The following is a 19177-nucleotide window of genomic DNA, read 5'->3' as shown; positions in this document are numbered from 1 at the left end:
AATCTCTTTCTACTTTTGGGCATTATGGTTTGCAATACAGACCCTCAGAGGTTATTATGTTTTGTCCTTTATCTATTTTCTGCACACATCTCCCATCCCAACCAATTCCTCCAGCCATCTTTTTCTTTTTCTTAGTGATCCCTTCTCTATTCCAGCTGCCTTCTCCCCTTTGCTCATGAGGCAGGCTTCCAGCTATGGAGCAATCTTCCTGTCCCATGTATCTACTATCCCTAAGTATAAGCCTCATATTATGTTGTTTTATACTCCACAAATGAGTGCAGTTCTTCTATATCTGTCCCTCTCTTTCTGGCTCATTTCACTTAGCATGATACTCTCCATGTCTATCCATTTATAAGCAAAGTTCATGACTTCATCTCTCCTGAGAGTTGCATAGTATTCCATTGTGTAGATATACCAAAGTTTCTTTAAACAGTCATCTGTTCTAGGACACTTGGGTTTTTTTCAGATTTTGGCTATTGTGTACAGTGCTGCAATGAACATATAGGTACAGATGTCATTTCTACCAGATGTCATTTCATAGGTACAGATGTCATTTCTACAGATATCATTTCTACCAGATGTCATTTCTACCATTTTTTGCATCCTCGGGATATATTCTCAGAAGTTGTATTGCAGAGTCAGATAGAAGCTCAATTTCTAGTTTTTGAAGGACTGTCCATATTGTTTTCCAGAAAGGTGGACTAGTGGGCATTCCCACCAACAGTCAAAGAGTATCGCTTTTTACCCACATCCACAGAGATTGGCCAGTTTTCATCCTTGATCTGTGGGGGACGGGCATTGAGGCACACCGCCTGCAACCAAAGCTGAACCATTCTGGGCATCCTCCTCTCATCTCACTCAGGTACTTGCTCAGTGGCAGGGCTCCTTTCTCAGTCTACATATCTAACTAGATCCCCAGAGGGCGGCCGGTTTTCATCCTTGATCTGTGGGGATGGGAACTGAGGCACACCACGTGCAACCAAAGCTGAACCGTTTCGGGCACCCTCTGCTCATCTTACCCAGGTACCCACCTGGCGGCAGGGCTCCTTCCCAGAGCCACAGTCGCTAATGTGTCCGCATGTTATTCTCTCTCTACATATCCCAAAGGAACTTTAAGTTACCCTCTTAGATGAAACTTTCACTAGGTTAGCTTAACAACCAGAAACACATTAGCCAATAATTCGTTAAGCCTACCTTGATTAATACTGTATCATAAGCAGAACAGTCACAGTGAGCATGAAGGTCTAAACCACACAGGTCACAATGATAAAGCAACACAAAAGCCCACCAAGCTTACTTATTGAAGAGGCTAGCCCAGAAGACCCCAACAATAATGAAGTGCTAGACAACCTCTCTGACAAGGAATTTAGAAGGGAGCTACTGAGGATGCTCAGGGAGCTAAAGGAAACAATGGAAAGCAATGCCAATAAAGTACAAGAGGATTTGAAGGTAAAAATGAGGAAAATGCAAACAAATTTACAAACGGAAATGTCAGACCTGAAAAACCTGGTAGGCAAATTGAAAAACTCAGTGGAAGGCCTCCGCAGCAGACTAACAGCTGCCAAGGACAGAATCAGTGAGCTCACAGATGAAGTGCAGAGACTCTCTAGAAAAGAGCAGAAAATGGAAAAGAGACTCACAATCCAGGAACAGATGGCAAGAGGAGATCATGATGAAGCCAAGAGGAGTAACAAAAATTATTGGAGTCCCAGAGGGACAGGATAATAATAAATGTATATGCACCTAATGAGGGACCAGCAAAGTACTTAAAACAACTACTCATAGACTTGGAGAAAGACATTGATAGCAACACAACTAGTGGGAGACTACAACACCATTTTATCACCTCTTGATAGATCAATCAGACTCAAGGGACAGGAAGAAAACCCTGATGGAAAAGAAACTGTCAAAGACATCATTGCTACGACGTTCCCAGAGCTGAGGAAAACATGGGACCACATTCAGGAGTCCCAAAGTTTACCAGCTAGAAGAAATCCAAATAAAAAGACCCCAAGACACATCCTGATCAAAATGTCCAAAACCTTCGATAGAGAAAAAATTCTGAAAGCAGAAAGATCAAAGAAAGAAATTCTCTATAAAGGAGCATCCTTAAGATTCACAGCCAATATTTCTGATGAAACCCTCATGACCCGAAAACAGTGGTGGGATATAGTGAAAAAACTCAATGAAATAAATGCCTCACCAAAAATACTTTTCCCAGCGAGACTTTCATTCATAACAGGAGGAACAATATACAGTTTCACAGACAAAAAACAGCGCAGGAACTTCATAGACTCAAAATCATGGCTACAAGAACAACTAACTGGGCTACTTTAAGACAAGATAGCCCCCTCAAATACACCAAATTTCAACAGAAAAATGGAACAAAACCCCATAACAATAATCTCTCTCAACACCAATGAGCTAAACGCACCAATTAAAAGACACAGAGTGGCAGGATGGATTAGAAAATTGAACCCAACATTCTTCTGCCTACAAGAAACACATATCAATAGTCAGAGCAAATATAGGATCAAAGTTAAAGGCTGGAAAACAATCCTACAGGCAAATAACTTCCATAAAAATGCTGGGATAGCCATCCTATTTATCAGACCACATCGATTTCAGACTGAAGAAGGTCACAAGAGACAGTGAAGGCCATTGCTTATTGATCAAGGGATCTGTACAACAGGAAGAACTTACAATAATAAATGTATATGCACCTAATGAGGGACCAGCAAAGTACTTAAAGCAACTACTCATAGACTTGGAGAAAGACATTGATAGCAACACAACTAGTGGGAGACTACAACACCATTTTATCACCTCTTGATAGAACAATCAGACTCAAGTTTAGCAAGGGCATACTTCATCTGAGGAAAAAAATGGAAGAAAGGGACTTAGTAGATATATACAGGACACTTCATTCTAAAAAAACTGAATACACATTCTTCTCAAGTGTGCATGTAACATTCTCCAAGATAGACCACATGCTGAGCCACAAAACATTCCTCCATAAAATTAAGAAGATAGAGATTGTATCAACAATATTCTCAGACCACAATACGCTGATATTAGAAGTAAATCACACACACACACACACACACACACACACACACACAGAAAACTAAACACCTGGAATTTAAACAGTTCACTATTGGACAACAACTGGCTTAGAAAGAAATAAAGAGGAAATCAAAAGATTCCTGGAAACAACAAAAATGAGGATAGGAGATACCAAAACTTATGGGACACAGCAAAAGCTGTGTTAAGGGAAAATTTTATAGCTCTACAAGCATTCCTCAGGAAGGAAGAGTGAGCCCACATAAGTCACCTAACCTCACAGCTTGGACAATGATCAACAAAAGTATTCCAATCCGAACAGGAGGAAGGAAATAATAAAACGTAGAGCAGAAATTTACTTGATCACTTGACATCCCATTACTCGTTGATTTTCTCGAGCAGGTGCAGTAACGTCTCCATTCGTCCCTGTCACGTGCTAGTGTGTCAAAATAGCATCTGTTCACTCAAGGAACACTAAGAGCCTCAAAATGATTGCTCAGTGTTTTGATGAAGAAGTCTGACTATCTCGTAGGTGGGCGGCCACAGGACCTTTTGATGTCCCGTGGAATACAGTTGGTAATGGCCCTAGTACAGCGGTCATCTCCAAATCGTATTACATGTGCAGCCCATCTGATTTTCAATGCTTTGGAAAACAAGACAGCATCTCTGATTCTGGATCATCAATAGAGGTCAGAACTCAGGATTCTTTCTCTCACTTGAGTGAAGCATGATACTCCAAGTATAGCTCTTTCGATTCCTCTTTGGGAGACTTGAATAGCATTCTCTTCCTGTTTTTGTAGGGTCCAGGTCTCTGAGGTGTATAATAATGCAGGAAGAACAGTGGAATCGAAGAGATTTGCCCGGAGCCGAAGTTTCTTCATTCACTTAGCTATTTCTTTGATGCTTTTGAAGGTGTTCCAACCTGCTCTCTTCCTCCTGCTCAACTCAGGTGCCAGGTCATTCATCATGTTGTGTTCTCAACATAGGTACATATAACTGCTGCATTCGGAGATGTTCATTCCATTGAGAGAGAATGTCAGAAAACGAGTCCATTTCTCATAAACATTGTCTTCGTGAGATTGAGTTGCAGTCCAACCTTTCCACGCTCACAGTCAAAGTCGGCCAGCATTTGTGCCGCTTGACTGATGTTCGGTTTCATTAGAATGATATCGGAAGGGGGGCGTTCCCAGCTCGTCCTTTACACCCTACCAAGGTCACGAGTTGACCCCCATGAGCGGCTCTCCAGCATGGCCATGGATCCAGAGGCACAAGAACATAATGCAGAGCCTGGCAGGTTGTGGTAGAAAAATGAATGGATTATGTGTTAATCCACGGTACCATGCCTGCCCCAGAGGGAAGGGGTGTCACTCCCTTCCACCATTTTTCTCCCTGGGCAGCAAGATGGCGACCGCTTCAGAGCTTTTTGGAAATCCAGGTATGAGCCAGGGGTGACGGGGAAACTGCAACCTCATGGGAAGGGGGCATTCCTGGCTCGTCCTTCACCCCCTACTGAGGTCACAAGTTGTCCCCCATGAGGGGCTCTCTGGCACGACCATGGCTCCAGAGCCACAGAAACCAATCTTGTAATTACCTGAATCTCGGCAGAAATCCCTCCAGGCTTAATAAATAAAATATCAGAAATCCAAAACCATGTGGCCACTATTGCAGCCTCACGACATCATATGGTTCTCATAACAAGCTATAGAAAACAAATTATTTCACAATTCCTTTTCAGCAGTTCTGATTGTTGGGTGTATACTCTAAATAATAATGGTGCATCTTTTGTCGAAATAATGAACATAATCAAAGTAGATAGAGAGTTAAGTAGAAATCATCTGCCTCACAGGCATTCGAAGTGGTGGGAGGGGGTATATTGGGGTTCTTGGTGGTGAAAAATAAGTACTGGTGAAAGGAAAGGTGTTTAATCATTGCATGACTAAGACTTAAACCTGAAAGCTTTGTAACTTTTCCCACAGTGATTCAATAAATAAATATAAAAAAAATAAAGAAACCAACAAATTGTACATCAAAAAAAAGGAAAAAAGAACGATGTCATCAGCGAGGTAGAGGTGGTGTAGTTGCTGACCATCTAACTTCACTCCCATTCCTTCCCATTCCAGTCTTCGCATGATGTTCTCAAGGGTAGCACTGTAGAGTTTCGGTGAAACAGTATCATTCTACCGAACCCCTCTCTTGACATTGATGATCACTTCCTTGTAGAATGGTGAGATCCTGGTGGTGAATCCGTAATACTTCTCACGGAAGATCCTGAAATATTGAATTTGAACACCCTGTTTGGCTAGGGGTTTGATGACTGCTTCAGTCTCAACAGAATAAAAGGCCTTCTTTAAATCAATGAATGTTAGACAGAGTGACGTCTTAAACTCCCAAGAAACCTCAATGAGCTTGGTTATTGTGTGGACATGGTCGTTTGTGCTGAATCCTTTGCGGAATCCAGCTTGCTCGCTTGGTTGTCCTTCATCTAGTGTTCTGCCAATCCTATTCAGGATGACTCCAGGGAACAGCTTGTAGATGTCAGACAATAGGCAGATCAGGCAATAGTTGCCAATGTCGTGGATGTCCCCCTTCTTGTACAGTCGAACATTTCTGCTGGTTTTCCTTTGGGACAAAACCTTGCATTCAGACAGGTAGTGTGAGCAGAAATTAATGACATGAAAACCAAAAAACCAATCTGCAAGATCAATGAAACCAAGAACTGGTATTTGAGAAAATAAATAAGAAAAATAAGCCTCTAGCAAGACTCACGAAGAAAGGGAGAGTGAAAACCCTAAAAAACCGAATCAGAAATGAAAAGGGAGACATTACAACAGAAACTACAGAAATTCAAAGGATCCCCAGATAGTACTTTGAGAAGCTTTATGCCACGAAATACAAAAACCTCGTGGAAATGGATAAATTCCTAGATTCCTAAAGCCTCCCAAGGCTGAGCCAAGAAGACCTGGTGTAACTGAACAGATGTATCACCATCAAGGAAATTGAATCAGTAATAAAAAGTATCCCCAAGCACAAAAGTCCTGGCCCAGATGGATTCACTAGTGAATTCTTCCAAATCATTAAAGAGGACTTACTCCCTATCCTCTTTAAGATTTTCCAGGAAATTGAAGTATCAAAAACACTTCTGAACAGTTTATATGAAGCAAATATCACCCTCATACTAAAAGCAGACAGAGATATCACAAAGAAAGAGAATTACAGACCAATATTTGTGATGAACTCAGGTGCAAAGATCCTCAACAAATTATTAGCAAATAGAATCCAATGACCCAACAAAAATATCATACATCATGACCAAGTATGATTCATATCAGGGATGCAAGGATAGTTTAACATTTGGAAATCGATCAACATTATCCATCATATCAACAAAAGAAAACATAAAAACCATACGATCATATTAATAGATGCTGAGAAAGCATTTGACAAGATCCAGCACCCATTTATGATTAAAACTCTCAGCAAATTAGGCATCGAAGGAACTTTCCTCAATATAGTCAAAGCCATCTACCACAGGCCCATGGCAAGTATTATTCTCAATGGGGAAAAACTAAAAGTCTTCCATCCAAGATCGGGCACAAGACAAGTTTGCCCACTTTTGCCACTACTATTCAATATAGTACTGGAAGTCCTAGACATTGCAGTTAGGCAAGAGAAAGGTATAAAAGACATACAGATAGGAAAGGAAGAGGTAAAGCTATCACTATATGTAGACAATATGATACCTACTTAGAAAACCCTAAAGACTCTACAGAAAAATTCCTAGAAACAATAGGTCGGTTTAGTAAAGTGGCAGGCTACAAAATCAATACACAAAGGCATGCGGGTCCCAGGGCTGAGATCTCCAAGCCTGCTCGGATCGGGGATGAGCATCCTCCACCCAGATCCTCCATATTCCAGTAGGCAGGGGTCACACCCACCAACTGGCCCCCTGGCGCCATGTAATCCCATCAACAGCCCAGACTCAGAAACTATAAAACCAAGCTCCCGGAACTGCACAGCTGCATTCGTGGCCACGCAACATCTTATTATCTCATTCCTACTTTGGACAACCTGACAGGCTACCAAGTGTAACCTGCCCACACGGCAGAGTCTGGCAAACTCCCCGTGGCATACCCAATATGCCAAATACCAGTAACAATGATGGGTCTCATTCTCCTAACCCTGAAAGAGCCTTGAATATGGCACTTTTTAAAAAAATCTCAGGGCTAGGACAAAGGAGACGTTACTGGGGCTTGCTCGAGGCAATCGATGTCTTTCTTATATAAAAATAATGAAAGAGAAGAAAGAGATATTAAAAAATACCATTCACAATAGTACTCAGAAAATCAAGTACCTCGGAATCAGCTTAATCAAAGAGACAAAGGACCTATACAAGGAAAATTACAAAACACTACTTCAAGAAATAAAAGAGAACACTAGGAAATGGAGACACATCCCCTGCTCATGGATAGGAAGGATTAACATTATCAAAATGGCAATACTGCCCAAAGCACTACACAAATTTAATGTGGTCCCTAACAGGATACCCATGACATTTTTCAAAGAAACAGACAAACCACTCCTGAAATTTATATTGAACAATAAACCCTCATGAATAGCTAAAACAATCCTTGGGAAAAAGAGAGTGGTGGCATTACCCTCCTCAACTTCAAACTGTACTACAAAGCAGTAGTAATTAAAACACCATGGTACTGGGCTAGAAACAGGCCTGCAGACCATTGGAACAGAATTGAATATTCTGTCACAGACCTCCAAATATATGGCCACTTAATGTTTGACTAAGAGGCAATAAATGTGAAGTGAAACAAAGAAAGCCTCTTCAATAAGTGGTGCTGGGAAAACTGGAAGGCTACCTGCAAAAAAAAAATGAACTCTGATCTCTGTCTAATGCCAGGCACAAAAGTCAGATCTAAGTAGATTAAAGACCTCAATATCAGACATGAATCCATAAGGTACATAGAGGAAAATGTAGGCAGATTTCTCCACAACATTGAAGCTAAAAGCATCTTTAAGGACGAAACAGCATTGACCATGCAAGTGGAAGCAAACAAAAACAACTGGGACTACATCAAACTAAGAAGTTTTTGCACTTCAAAAGAAACAGTGACCAAAATACAAAAAGAGCCTACAGAATGGCAAAGAATATTTACCCAATACCCATCTGATAAGGGTTTAATATCCAGGATATACAAGACACTAGTAGAGTTGTATAAGAAAAAAACCTCCAACCCCATCAAAAAATGGGGAGAAGAAATGAACAGAAGTTTCCTCAAAAAATAAATACACATGGCCAGAAGGCAGATGAAAAATGCTCCACATCATTAGTCATCAGGGAGATGCAAATCATAACAACGATGAGATATCATCTCACAATACAGAGTTTGGCACACATTCAAAAGAACAAAAGCAACAAGTGCTGGCGTGGATGCGGGGGGAATGGGGGCACTCTTTCACTGTTGGTGGGAATGCCCACTAGACCACCTTTCTGGAAAACAATATGGACAGTCCTTCAAAAACTAGAAATTGAGGTTCAATATGACTCTGCAATACAATTTCTGAGAATATATCTTAGGGATGCAAAAAAGCACAGTAGAAATGACATCTGTACCTAGATGTTCACTGCAGCACTGTTCACAACAGCCAAAATCGGGAAACAACCCAAGTGTCCTAGAACAGATGACTGGTTAAAGAAACTTTGGTACAAGCTGAACGGCTCCAATTCCAACAGGTACAGCCCGCCCCCAAGGGCCTGGGTCCCTCTCTGGGCATGCGCAGCTAGAACCAGCCCCTAGAAAGCCGGTTTTCAACCCCTGATCTGCGTGGGACGGGCACAGAGGCCCAGCTCTGGGCAACAAAGCTGAACGGCTCCAATTCCAACAGGTACAGCCCGCCCCCAAGGGCCTGGGTCCCTCTCTGGGCACGCGCAGCTAGAAACAGCCCCTAGAAAGCCGGTTTTCAACCCCTGATCTGTGTGGGACGGGCACAGAGGCCCAGCTCTGGGCAACAAAGCTGAACAGCTCCAATTCCAAACAGGAGACATTCCCAACTCCTCTCCCAGTGCCAGGGACTCATTCCGGAGCCGCGGCCGCGTCAGCGGCCGCGAAATATTTTCCCACTACATATGCCATAGGAACCATAAGCTACCTTCTTAGATGGAAACTTCTCTATTTTAGCTCAGCCACTAGAAACACAGTTGCCAATAACTCATAAGCCTATCTTAACTCACACTGCATATCAAGCAGAATAGTAACAGTGAACGTGAAGGACTAAACCACACCTCTCACAATGGTAAAGCAACGCAAAATCCCACCAAATTTTCATATTGAAGAGTCTAGCCCAGATGACACCAACAGTACTGTAGTGTTAGACAACCTTTCTGACAAGGAACTCAGAAGGGAGCTACTTAGGATGCTTAGGGAATTAAAAGAAACAAAGGATGTTTGGAGGATCCTCCCAGGAGGGGGGATGCATGTCGAAAGTAGACTATGGACTGAACATGTTTGCCACTCAATGCCTCTTTTGCAGACCACAACACCCAAAAGGAGAGAGAGAACACAGGGGATTGCCCTGCCACAGAGACGGGGGGATGGGGGGATGGGGGTGGGAGGGATATTATCCATGGTGGTGGAAAATGGGCACTGGTGGAGGGATGGGTATCTGATCATTGTATAATTGAAACCAAAGCACAAAAAATTGTAAATCTACAACTTTAAAAAAAATAAAATAAAATAAAGGGGAAAAAAAAAAGAAACAATGGAAAGCAATGCCAATAGAAGACAAGAGGATCTGAAGGCAGAAATGCAATCAGAAATGCAATCAGAAATGTCAGACCTGAAAAATCTCGTAGGCGAATTGAAAAGCTCAGTGGAAGGCCTCAGCAGCAGAGTAAGAGCGGGTGAGAACAGAATCGGTGAGCTCGAAGATGAAGTTCAGAGACTCTCCAGAAAAGAGCAGAAAATGGAAAAGAGACTCACAATTCGGGAACAGATGGCAAGAGAAGATCGTGATGAAGCCAAGAGGGGTAACATAAGAATTATTGGAGTCCCAGAGGGACAGGAAGAAAACCTCGATGAAGAAGAAACTGTCAAAGAAATCATTGCTACAACATTTCCAGAGCTGAAGAAAACTTGTATCCACATTCAGGAGGCCCGAAGGGTACCAGCTAGAAGAAATCCGAATAAAAATACCCCAAGACACATTCTGATCAAAATGACCAAAACCTTAGACAGAGACAAAATTCTGAAAGCAGCAAGATCGAAGAAAGAAATCTCTTACAAAGGAGCATCCTTAAAATTCACAGCTGATTTTTCTGATGAAACCCTCATGGCCCGAAAACAGTGGTGGGACATAGTAAAAAAACTCAATGAAATAAATGCCTCCCCAAAAATACTTTTCCCAGCAAGACTCTCATTCATAATAGAAGGAACAACACACAGTTTCACAGACAAACAACAGCTCAGGAACTTCATAGACTCAAAACCATGGTTCCAAGAACAACTAAATGGGATACTTTAAGGCAAGAAAGGCCCCTCAAATACACCAAATTTTAACAGAACAATGGGACAAAATCCCATAACAATAGTCTCTCTGAATGTCAATGGGCTAAACGCACCAATTAAAAGACATAGAGTGGCAGGATGGATTAGAAAATTGAACCCAACATTCTGCTGCCTGCAAGAAACGCATCTCAATAGTCAAAGCAAACACAGACTCAGAGTCAAAGGCTGGAAAACAATCCTACAGGCAAACAGCTCCCATAAAAAAGCTGGGGTAGCCATCCTTATATCAGACCACATCGATTTCAGAGTGAGGAAGGTCATAAGAGACAGTGAAGGCCATTTCTTATTGATCAGAGGATCTGTACAACAGGAAGAACTTACAATAATAAATGTATATGCACCTAATGAGAGACCAGCAAAGTACTTAAAACAACTACTCATAGATTTGGAAAAAGACATCAATAGCAACACAATACTAGTGGGAGACTTCAACACTGCTTTGTCACCTCTTGATAGATCAACCAGACTCAAGCTTAGCAAGGACATACTTCATTTGAGGGAAACAATGGAAGAAAGGGACTTAGTAGATATATACAGGACACTTCATCCACAAAAAGCTGAATACACATTCTTCTCAAGCGTACATGGAACATTCTCCAAGATAGACCACATGCTGAGCCACAAAACATGCCTCCATAAAATTAAGAAGGTAGAGATTGTATCAACAATCTTCTCAGACCATAATGCGCTGAAATTAGAAGTAAATCACACACAAAAACAGAAAACTAAATCAAACACCTGGAAATTAAACAGTGCACTATTGAACAACGAGTGGATTGGACAGGAAATCAAAGAAGAAATCAAAAGATTCCTAGAAATGAATGAAAATGAGAACACGAGTTACCAAAACTTATGGGACACAGCAAAGGCTGTGTTAAGAGGAAAGTTTATAGCTCTACAAGCATTCCTCAGGAAGGAGGAGCGAGCACACATAAGTAACCTAACCTCACAGCTTAAGAGCTTGGAGAAGGACCAAAAAAAGGAGCACAACCCGAACAGGAGAAAGGAAATAATAAAACTCAGAGCAGAGATTAACGAGATGGAAACCCAAAAAACAATATGAAAGATCAATGAAACCAAAAGCTGTTTCTTTGAGAAAATTAACAAGATCAATAAGCCTCTAGCAAAACTCACAAAGAAAGGGAGAGAGAAAACCCTAATAAACCGAATCAGAAATGAAAAGGGGGTCATTACAACAGAAACCACAGAAATTCAGAGGATCCTCAGGGAGTACTTTGAGAAGCTTTATGCCACGGAACATCAAAACCTCGAGGAAATGGATAAATTCCTAGACTCCTACAGACTCCCAAGGCTGAACCAAGAAGACCTGGAATACCTGAACAGACCTATCACCATCAAGGAAATTGAAATGGTAATAAAAAGTCTCCCCAAGCACAAAAGTCCTGGCCTGGATGGATTCACTAGTGAATTCTTCCAAATCTTTAAAGAGGACTTACTCCCGATGCTCTTTAAGCTTTTCCACGAAATTGAAATATCAAAAACACTTCCGAACAGTTTCTACGAAGCAAATATCACACTGATACCAAAAGCAGACAGACATACCACAAAGAAAGAGAATTACAGGCCGATATCCCTGATGAACACAGATGCAAATATCCTCAACAAACTACTAGCAAATAGAATCCAACTACTCATCAAAAAGATTATACACCATGATTCATCCCAGGGATGCAAGGATGGTTTAACATTCGGAAATCAATCAACATAATCCACCATATCAACAAAAGAAAAGATAAAAAGCATATGATCATATCAATAGATGCAGAGAAAGCATTTGCTAAGATCCAGCACCCCTTTATGATGAAAACCCTAGCCAAAATGGGTATAGAGGGGACCTTCCTCAACATAATTAAAGCCATCTACCACAAGCCTACAGCAAGCATCATCCTCAATGGGGAAAAACTGAGAGCCTTCCCTCTAAGATCAGGGACGAGACAGGGATGCCCACTCTCTCCACTGCTGTTCAATATAGTACTGGAAGTACTTGCAATAGCGATTAGGCAAGAAAAAGATATTAAGGGCATTCAGGTAGGAAAGGAAGAAATCAAGCTCTCACTATTCGCAGATGATATGATACTCTACATAGAGAACCCAATAACTTCCACGAAAAAACTCCTAGAAACAATAGACTCGTATAGTAAAGTTGCAGGTTATAAAATCAATACCCAAAAGTCCATGGCTTTCCTATACGCAAACAGTGAGAATGAAGAAAGCAACATGAAAAAAACAATCCCGTTCACAATTATGCCCCAGAAAATCAAGTACCTAGGAATCAGCTTAACTAAGGAAGTAAAGGACCTGTACAAAGAAAACTACAAAACGCTACTTCAGGAAATAATAGAGGACATGAGGAAATGGAAAGATATCCCCTGCTCATGGGTCGGGAGACTTAACATTGTCAAAATGGCAATACTACCGAAAGCATTGTATAAATTCAATGCAATCCCTATAAGGATACCCATGACATTCTTCAAAGAAATGGAGCAAACACTCCTGAAATTTATATGGAACAATAAGCCCCCACGAATAGCTAAAGCAATTCTTGGGAAAAAGAAAATGGGAGGAATCAACCTCCCGAACTTCAAACTGTACTTCAAAGCAGTAATAATTAAAACAGCATGGTACTGGAACAAAGGCAGAACTGCAGACCAATGGAACAGGGTTGAATACACTGACATCTCCCCTCAATCATATGCTCATCTAATCTTTGATAAAGGTGCAAGAAATGTGAAGTGGAGTAAGGAAAGCCTCTTTAATAAATTGTGTTGGCATCGCTGGACGGCTACATGCAAAAAAATAGGCTCAGAACTCTGCCTAACACCATGTACAAAAGTAAGATCAAAATGGATTAAAGACCTCAACATCAGACCAGAAACCATAAGGTACATTGAAGATAAAGTTGGCAAAACCCTCCATGACATTGAAGCTAATGGTATCTTCAAAGATGCCACGCAACTGGCCGAGCAAGTGAAAACAGAGATAGATAAATGGGACTATCTTAAACTAAGAAGCTTCTGCACCTCCAAAGAAACAGTGACCAAAATACAAAGACAGTCTACAGAATGGGAAAGGATATTCGCCAAATACACATCTGACAAGGGGTTGATATCCAGGATATACAAAATACTGGTTAAACTCCACAAGAAGAAAACATCCAACCCCATCCAAAAATGGGGCAATGAAATGAACAGAAACTTTCTCAAAGAAGAAATCCGAATGGCAAAAAAGCACATGAGAAAATGCTCTACATCATTAATCATCAGGGAGATGCAGATCAAAACCACAATGAGATACCATCTCACACCTCAGAGACTGGCCCACATTCAAAAGAACAAAAGCAACCGATGCTGGCGTGGATGTGGCGAGAAAGGGACACTCCTTCACTGTTGGTGGGAATGTCCACTGGTTCAGCCCTTCTGGAAAACAGTATGGACTATTCTCAAAAAATTAGAAATTGAGCTCCCATTTGACCCAGCAATACCACTCCTGGGAATATATCCCAGAGAGGCAAAAATGTATAGTCGAAGTGACATCTGCACTTGTTTGTTCATTGCAGCACTCTTTACAATAGCCAGAAACTGGAAGAAACCTGAATGCCCAAGAACAGATGACTGGTTAAAGAAACTTTGGTACATCTACACAATGGAGTACTATGTAGCTCTTAGAAAAGATGAAGTCATGAAATTTACATACAAGTGGTACAATATGGAAAGTATCATGCTAAGCGAAATGAGTCAGAAAGAGAGGGATAGACATAGAAAGATTGCATTCATCTGGGGGATATAAAGTAACAAAGTATGAGATTAATACCCAAGAATAGCTGAGATCAGCACCAGCAGGATTACTCCATAACTTAGAGGCCAGCCGGGTATCCTAGAGGAAAGGGCAGTTCAGACAGAGAAGGAGCACCAAATAAAGGATGTTTGGAGGATCCTCCCAGGAGGGGAGATGCATGTCGAAAGTAGACTATGGACTGACCATGTTTGCCACTCAATGCCTCTTTTGCAGACCACAACACCCAAAAGGAGAGAGAGAACACAGGGGATTGCCCTGCCACAGAGACGGGGGGATGGGGGCATGGGGGTGGGAGGGATATTATCCATGGTGGTGGAAAATGGGCACTGGTGGAGGGATGGGTATCTGATCATTGTATAATTGAAACCAAAGCACAAAAAATTGTAAATCTACAACTGTAAAAAAAAATAAAATAAAATAAAGGGAAAAAAAAGAAACTTTGGTGCATCTACACAATGGAATACTATGCAGCTGTCAGGAGAGATGAAGTCATGAACTTTGCTTATAAATGGATAGACATGGAGAGTATCATTCATTCATTCATTCATTCATTCATCATCCTGTTATTCGTCGATTGCCTCGAGCAGGCCCCAGTAACGTCTCTTTCATCCTAGCCCTGAGATTATATTCAAGGCTCTTTAGGAGAATGAGACCCATCATTGTTACTGGTATTTGGCATATTTGTTACGCCACGGGGAGTTTGCCAGACTCTGCCCTGTGGGCAGGCTACATTCGATAGAGAGTATCATGCTAAGTGAAATGAGCCAGAAAGAGAGGGACAGACATAGAAGGACTGCACTCATTTGTGGAGTATAAAACAACATAACATGAGGCTTATACTTAGGGATAGTAGATACATGGGACAGGAAGATTGCTCCACAGCTGGAAGCCTGCCTCATGAGTAAAGGGGAGAAGGTAGCTGGAATAGAGAAGGGATCACTAAGAAAAAGAAAAAGATGGCTGGAGGAATTGATTGGGATGGGAGATGTGTGCAGAAAATAGATAAAGGACAAAATATAATAACCTCTGAGGGTCTGTATTGCAAACCATAATGCCCAAAAGTAGAAAGAGATTATGGGGAATCATTTCTGCCATGGAGGCGGGTGGGGCGGGGTGGGAAAGTGGTGATATACAGGGGATATTGGTGGTGGGGAATGTGCACTGGTGGAGGGATGGGTGTTTGATCATTGTGTGATTGTAACTCAAACATGAAATCTTGTAATTATCTCACGGTGATTCAATAAAATTTAAAAAAAAATAGGTCCATTTAAAATACAGCTGGAAATACAATTAAGTTTTCCTATATCATAGCTCCATCTACTGGTGAATATTGTTCATCACATAGTTTTATAATAAAAGAAATGAAGATTCTGAATCTCCAGGTGTTTTTTGTTTACTTTGTTTTTCTTTTTTCCCAATTTTCTATACATGCTGACTATAAGAAATAAAATGGAAAAATATTTCGCCTGGATTTTGCAAATGATTTAGACAACATAAATCATAGCCTTAAAATAAGTTATTCTGTATTTTAGTCAAAATCTAGCTTGTTTACAAAAGCACTAATTTTTAAAAAGATTAAAATTTATAAATCTCTAATTGTCTCTTTGGGTACAAAGATGGCACAAAATATTTTCAGTTTGACACAAATCAAATTAATGTTAACTTTGCATTATTTACTTTATAACTAAAGCTTTATTCTATTGCAGGCAGGTGGGTGTGTGTGTACTGGTAATGATTATTTTCAGGAAATAATAAAACAAGAATAAATTCCGTAGTCCTTCCTTTGCCTTGAAGCTTCCCTGAAGCAGGAAAGCAGGACTTCTTTGAGATGAAAATACTGAGCTCTTTGGGGATGGCGAAACTGAGGCACCACCAAGAGAAGGGTGGTCCCACCCCTCTCAGAAAAGGAGGAGCTTCAAGAGAAAGTAAGAGTCACAGTACGGATATTAAAAAAGACCAGCAAGAGTCCACAGGTCTTGACACTGACAGAGCCCTAGTCTACACAGAGAGACTCGATAGGAAAGCCCAACGTGAAACTCAATCTGTGAAGGCAAGCGGTGGGTGCCATCCTCCATCTCAGGAGCCACCTCCCCTCAGCTTATCATGTGTGGTTTTCTATATTCTTTCTTTCACCCTTCTTCTGCCTCCCTCTCCCCATTTCTCAAAAAAAAAATTTTAATTCACTATTGGTCTCCTGAAATTTTTTTCTGCAAGGAATTTCCTGGGAAACCTGGTTGGGACTGAATTTTCTTTTCATATTTAAAGGGCAATTCCTCTCTCCAGCCCAATGGCGTTGGTTGCTGGGGACCAATCCTGCACTCTGCAGAACTATGTGGACTTCGGGCATGGCTGCCAGTTGCTCCAGGGGCAGGCGGGTTGCTAGTGTACTTGCCAAGGAGATGGAGCTTGTGGCCAGCTTTAACCACCCTAATCCAGCCCTCCTAGGTATGTCCCTAGGAGTGGGGTGTGTGTGTTGGGAGAGGGGGATAGTATTCTTTTCTAAGGGTTACCACCTTTGCTCCCCGCTTGACCCAATTCACCTGCATCACTCAGTAAGATAGCAAGAACTAGGTAACCTGCCCTCAGGGATACCTACTTCTTTTTGTGGAAGCCAGTTTCCCCACTTATGACACTTCTATGACTCAAAGTAAACAATATATTTGGGGAAACTTTTCTAGGAACCTGTTGTATATTCTGTGATGATTCTGCCTCAGTTTTGGTATGATTTAATTTAGAATAAGATATGATATCAAGAAGACCAATGTGAAGAGTATAACTCTGTATAAGATTATGGAAGTATTTGAATATGGTTAGTCTTAAGTGTTGTAGCGATAACACAGCGGGTAGGGCATTTGCCTTGCATGCAGCCAACCCAGTCGATCAGGGTTCGATTCCTCTGCCCCCTCGGAGAGCTCGACAAGCTACCAAGAGTATCTCGCTCCACAGCAAAACCTGGCAAGCTACCCGTGACATGTTGGATATTCCAAACACAGTAACAACAAGTCTCACAATGGAGACGTTATTGGGCCCCGCTTGAGCAAATCAATGAACAATGGGAGGACAGTGCTACAGTGCTACAGTCTTAAGAGATAATTGGGAAGACTACAAAACCTCATATATTATTTCTATGCTTTTTTCTAGTGAATTTACTATTTTAAACAATTTCAAAAAATGAATGAATTTGGCAATGGGCATTCAATGTCTTTAAAAGCTCAAAGAAAATAATAATTATATAGTAAAAAGGATAATTTTGTTGAATTTTAAAAGAAGAATACGCTGCTTTAGATTTTCTGCAAAAAAAGACTTTTCAGTATTTTTCTTGGAAAAGTTATGGCATTTTTATGTTCTTGAGAATTAAGTTCAACAATTTTATCATGAAAATATATATTGTAGCAAATTATCAACTAACCTCTGCCCACTCAGTAGAACCAAGAAGACCAAATTCTTCTGCATCCCAACTTGCAAACAAAATTGTTCTTCTAGGTCTCCAACCTAAAATATATTTATACACATATAAAATCTATATAATTAATGTCAAGAATTTATAAACACAAATGTCAAGATAAGCCCAACAAGACACAAAACAAAACTGACCAAAAATGTAAACAACAGTGATTTGGAAGTGAACGATGGTAAAATATTTACTCATACAATTTCTTCATAAGGATTTTAAAGGTAGTTTCTTAAATATTAAACAGTATTTTTTTTTGAAAAGAGGAAAAGGGCCAGAGAAACATTACATGAGTTAAGGCACTTACCTTGCATGTGAATAACCCCAGTTTGACCACCAGGAGGGAGGGAGGGTGGGAAGGAAGAAAGGAAGATGTAGACATAGTAAAAAACTTGTGAGTAATCTTTTATTGGGTTTATAATGAATGCTATTCATAGAAGACACCACGGGTTTACAGCTGTCAAGTAGAAAAAATACATATACATATGGTCAATAGGCACATGAAAAATGCTCATTATAGGAAATACAAATCAAAATGACGGTAAGAAATCACATCACACCAGTACAAACAGTCTACACTCAAAAGGACAAAATTAACAAGTGTTTGTAGAAGTGTGGATAAAAAACAAGTTCTTATTTACTGTTGGTGGAAATTTAAATTGGTTCAGCCTTTATGGAAAATAGGATGGAGATTTCTCAACATATAAAAAAATAGATTTAACTATAACCCAGATATCTCATTTCACAGTGAAACACAAAAATCAAACAAATGTAACACCTGGAAAGGCAAATTCAAACTCAAGTTCACTGCAGTTATATTTTCAACAACCAAGATCTGATCTGGAAATAATCCAAGTGCCCAAAGATGTCATATTATATATGACATATATACATATATACATATTCATACACACACATGTAGATATGTGGAGAAAATAGGAGTTCCTATTTACTGTTGGTGGAAATGCAAATATATGCATGTGTTATATGTATATATATATGACACACATATACCGCAATGAAATTCTACTTGGTGATAAAAAATGAAATCTAACCTTTGACCACATAGAGCAAACAGAATTAGGTAATGGTAAACAAAGTTAGCCAGAAGGAAAAAGATGAGTGTGGGATGATCTTACTCATACTCAGATGTACAGAACGCAAAGCAAGGAAACAGACAAAACCAGGAAAACTCTTCTTTGTTTATTTTTGAACTATACTGAGAAGTGTTCATGATCTGTTCAGTTCTCAGGGGTCCCAGGAGCATGTG

At 40.5% G+C, this 19177-nt stretch overlaps 1 protein-coding gene across 3 annotated transcripts in view; it reads right to left on the bottom strand.

Moving 5' to 3' along the window:
• Positions 1-19177, bottom strand: part of FOLH1 (folate hydrolase 1) — a 73736-nt gene that overhangs the window by 16648 nt on the left and 37911 nt on the right. For all 3 annotated transcript variants that reach the window (XM_056114601.1, XM_056114602.1, XM_056114603.1), the window contains exon 11: positions 17866-17948. In XM_056114601.1, the coding sequence (XP_055970576.1) occupies positions 17866-17948 (83 nt within the window). The remainder of the gene's footprint in view (positions 1-17865; positions 17949-19177) is intronic.

The sequence above is a fragment of the Sorex fumeus genome, unplaced genomic scaffold (assembly GCF_029834395.1).
Source record: "Sorex fumeus unplaced genomic scaffold, SorFum_2.1 ptg000026l, whole genome shotgun sequence".
NCBI lineage: Eukaryota > Metazoa > Chordata > Mammalia > Eulipotyphla > Soricidae > Sorex > Sorex fumeus.
Note: the sequence above shows the minus strand (reverse complement) of the source record. Positions and strands in the feature narration are given on the sequence as shown.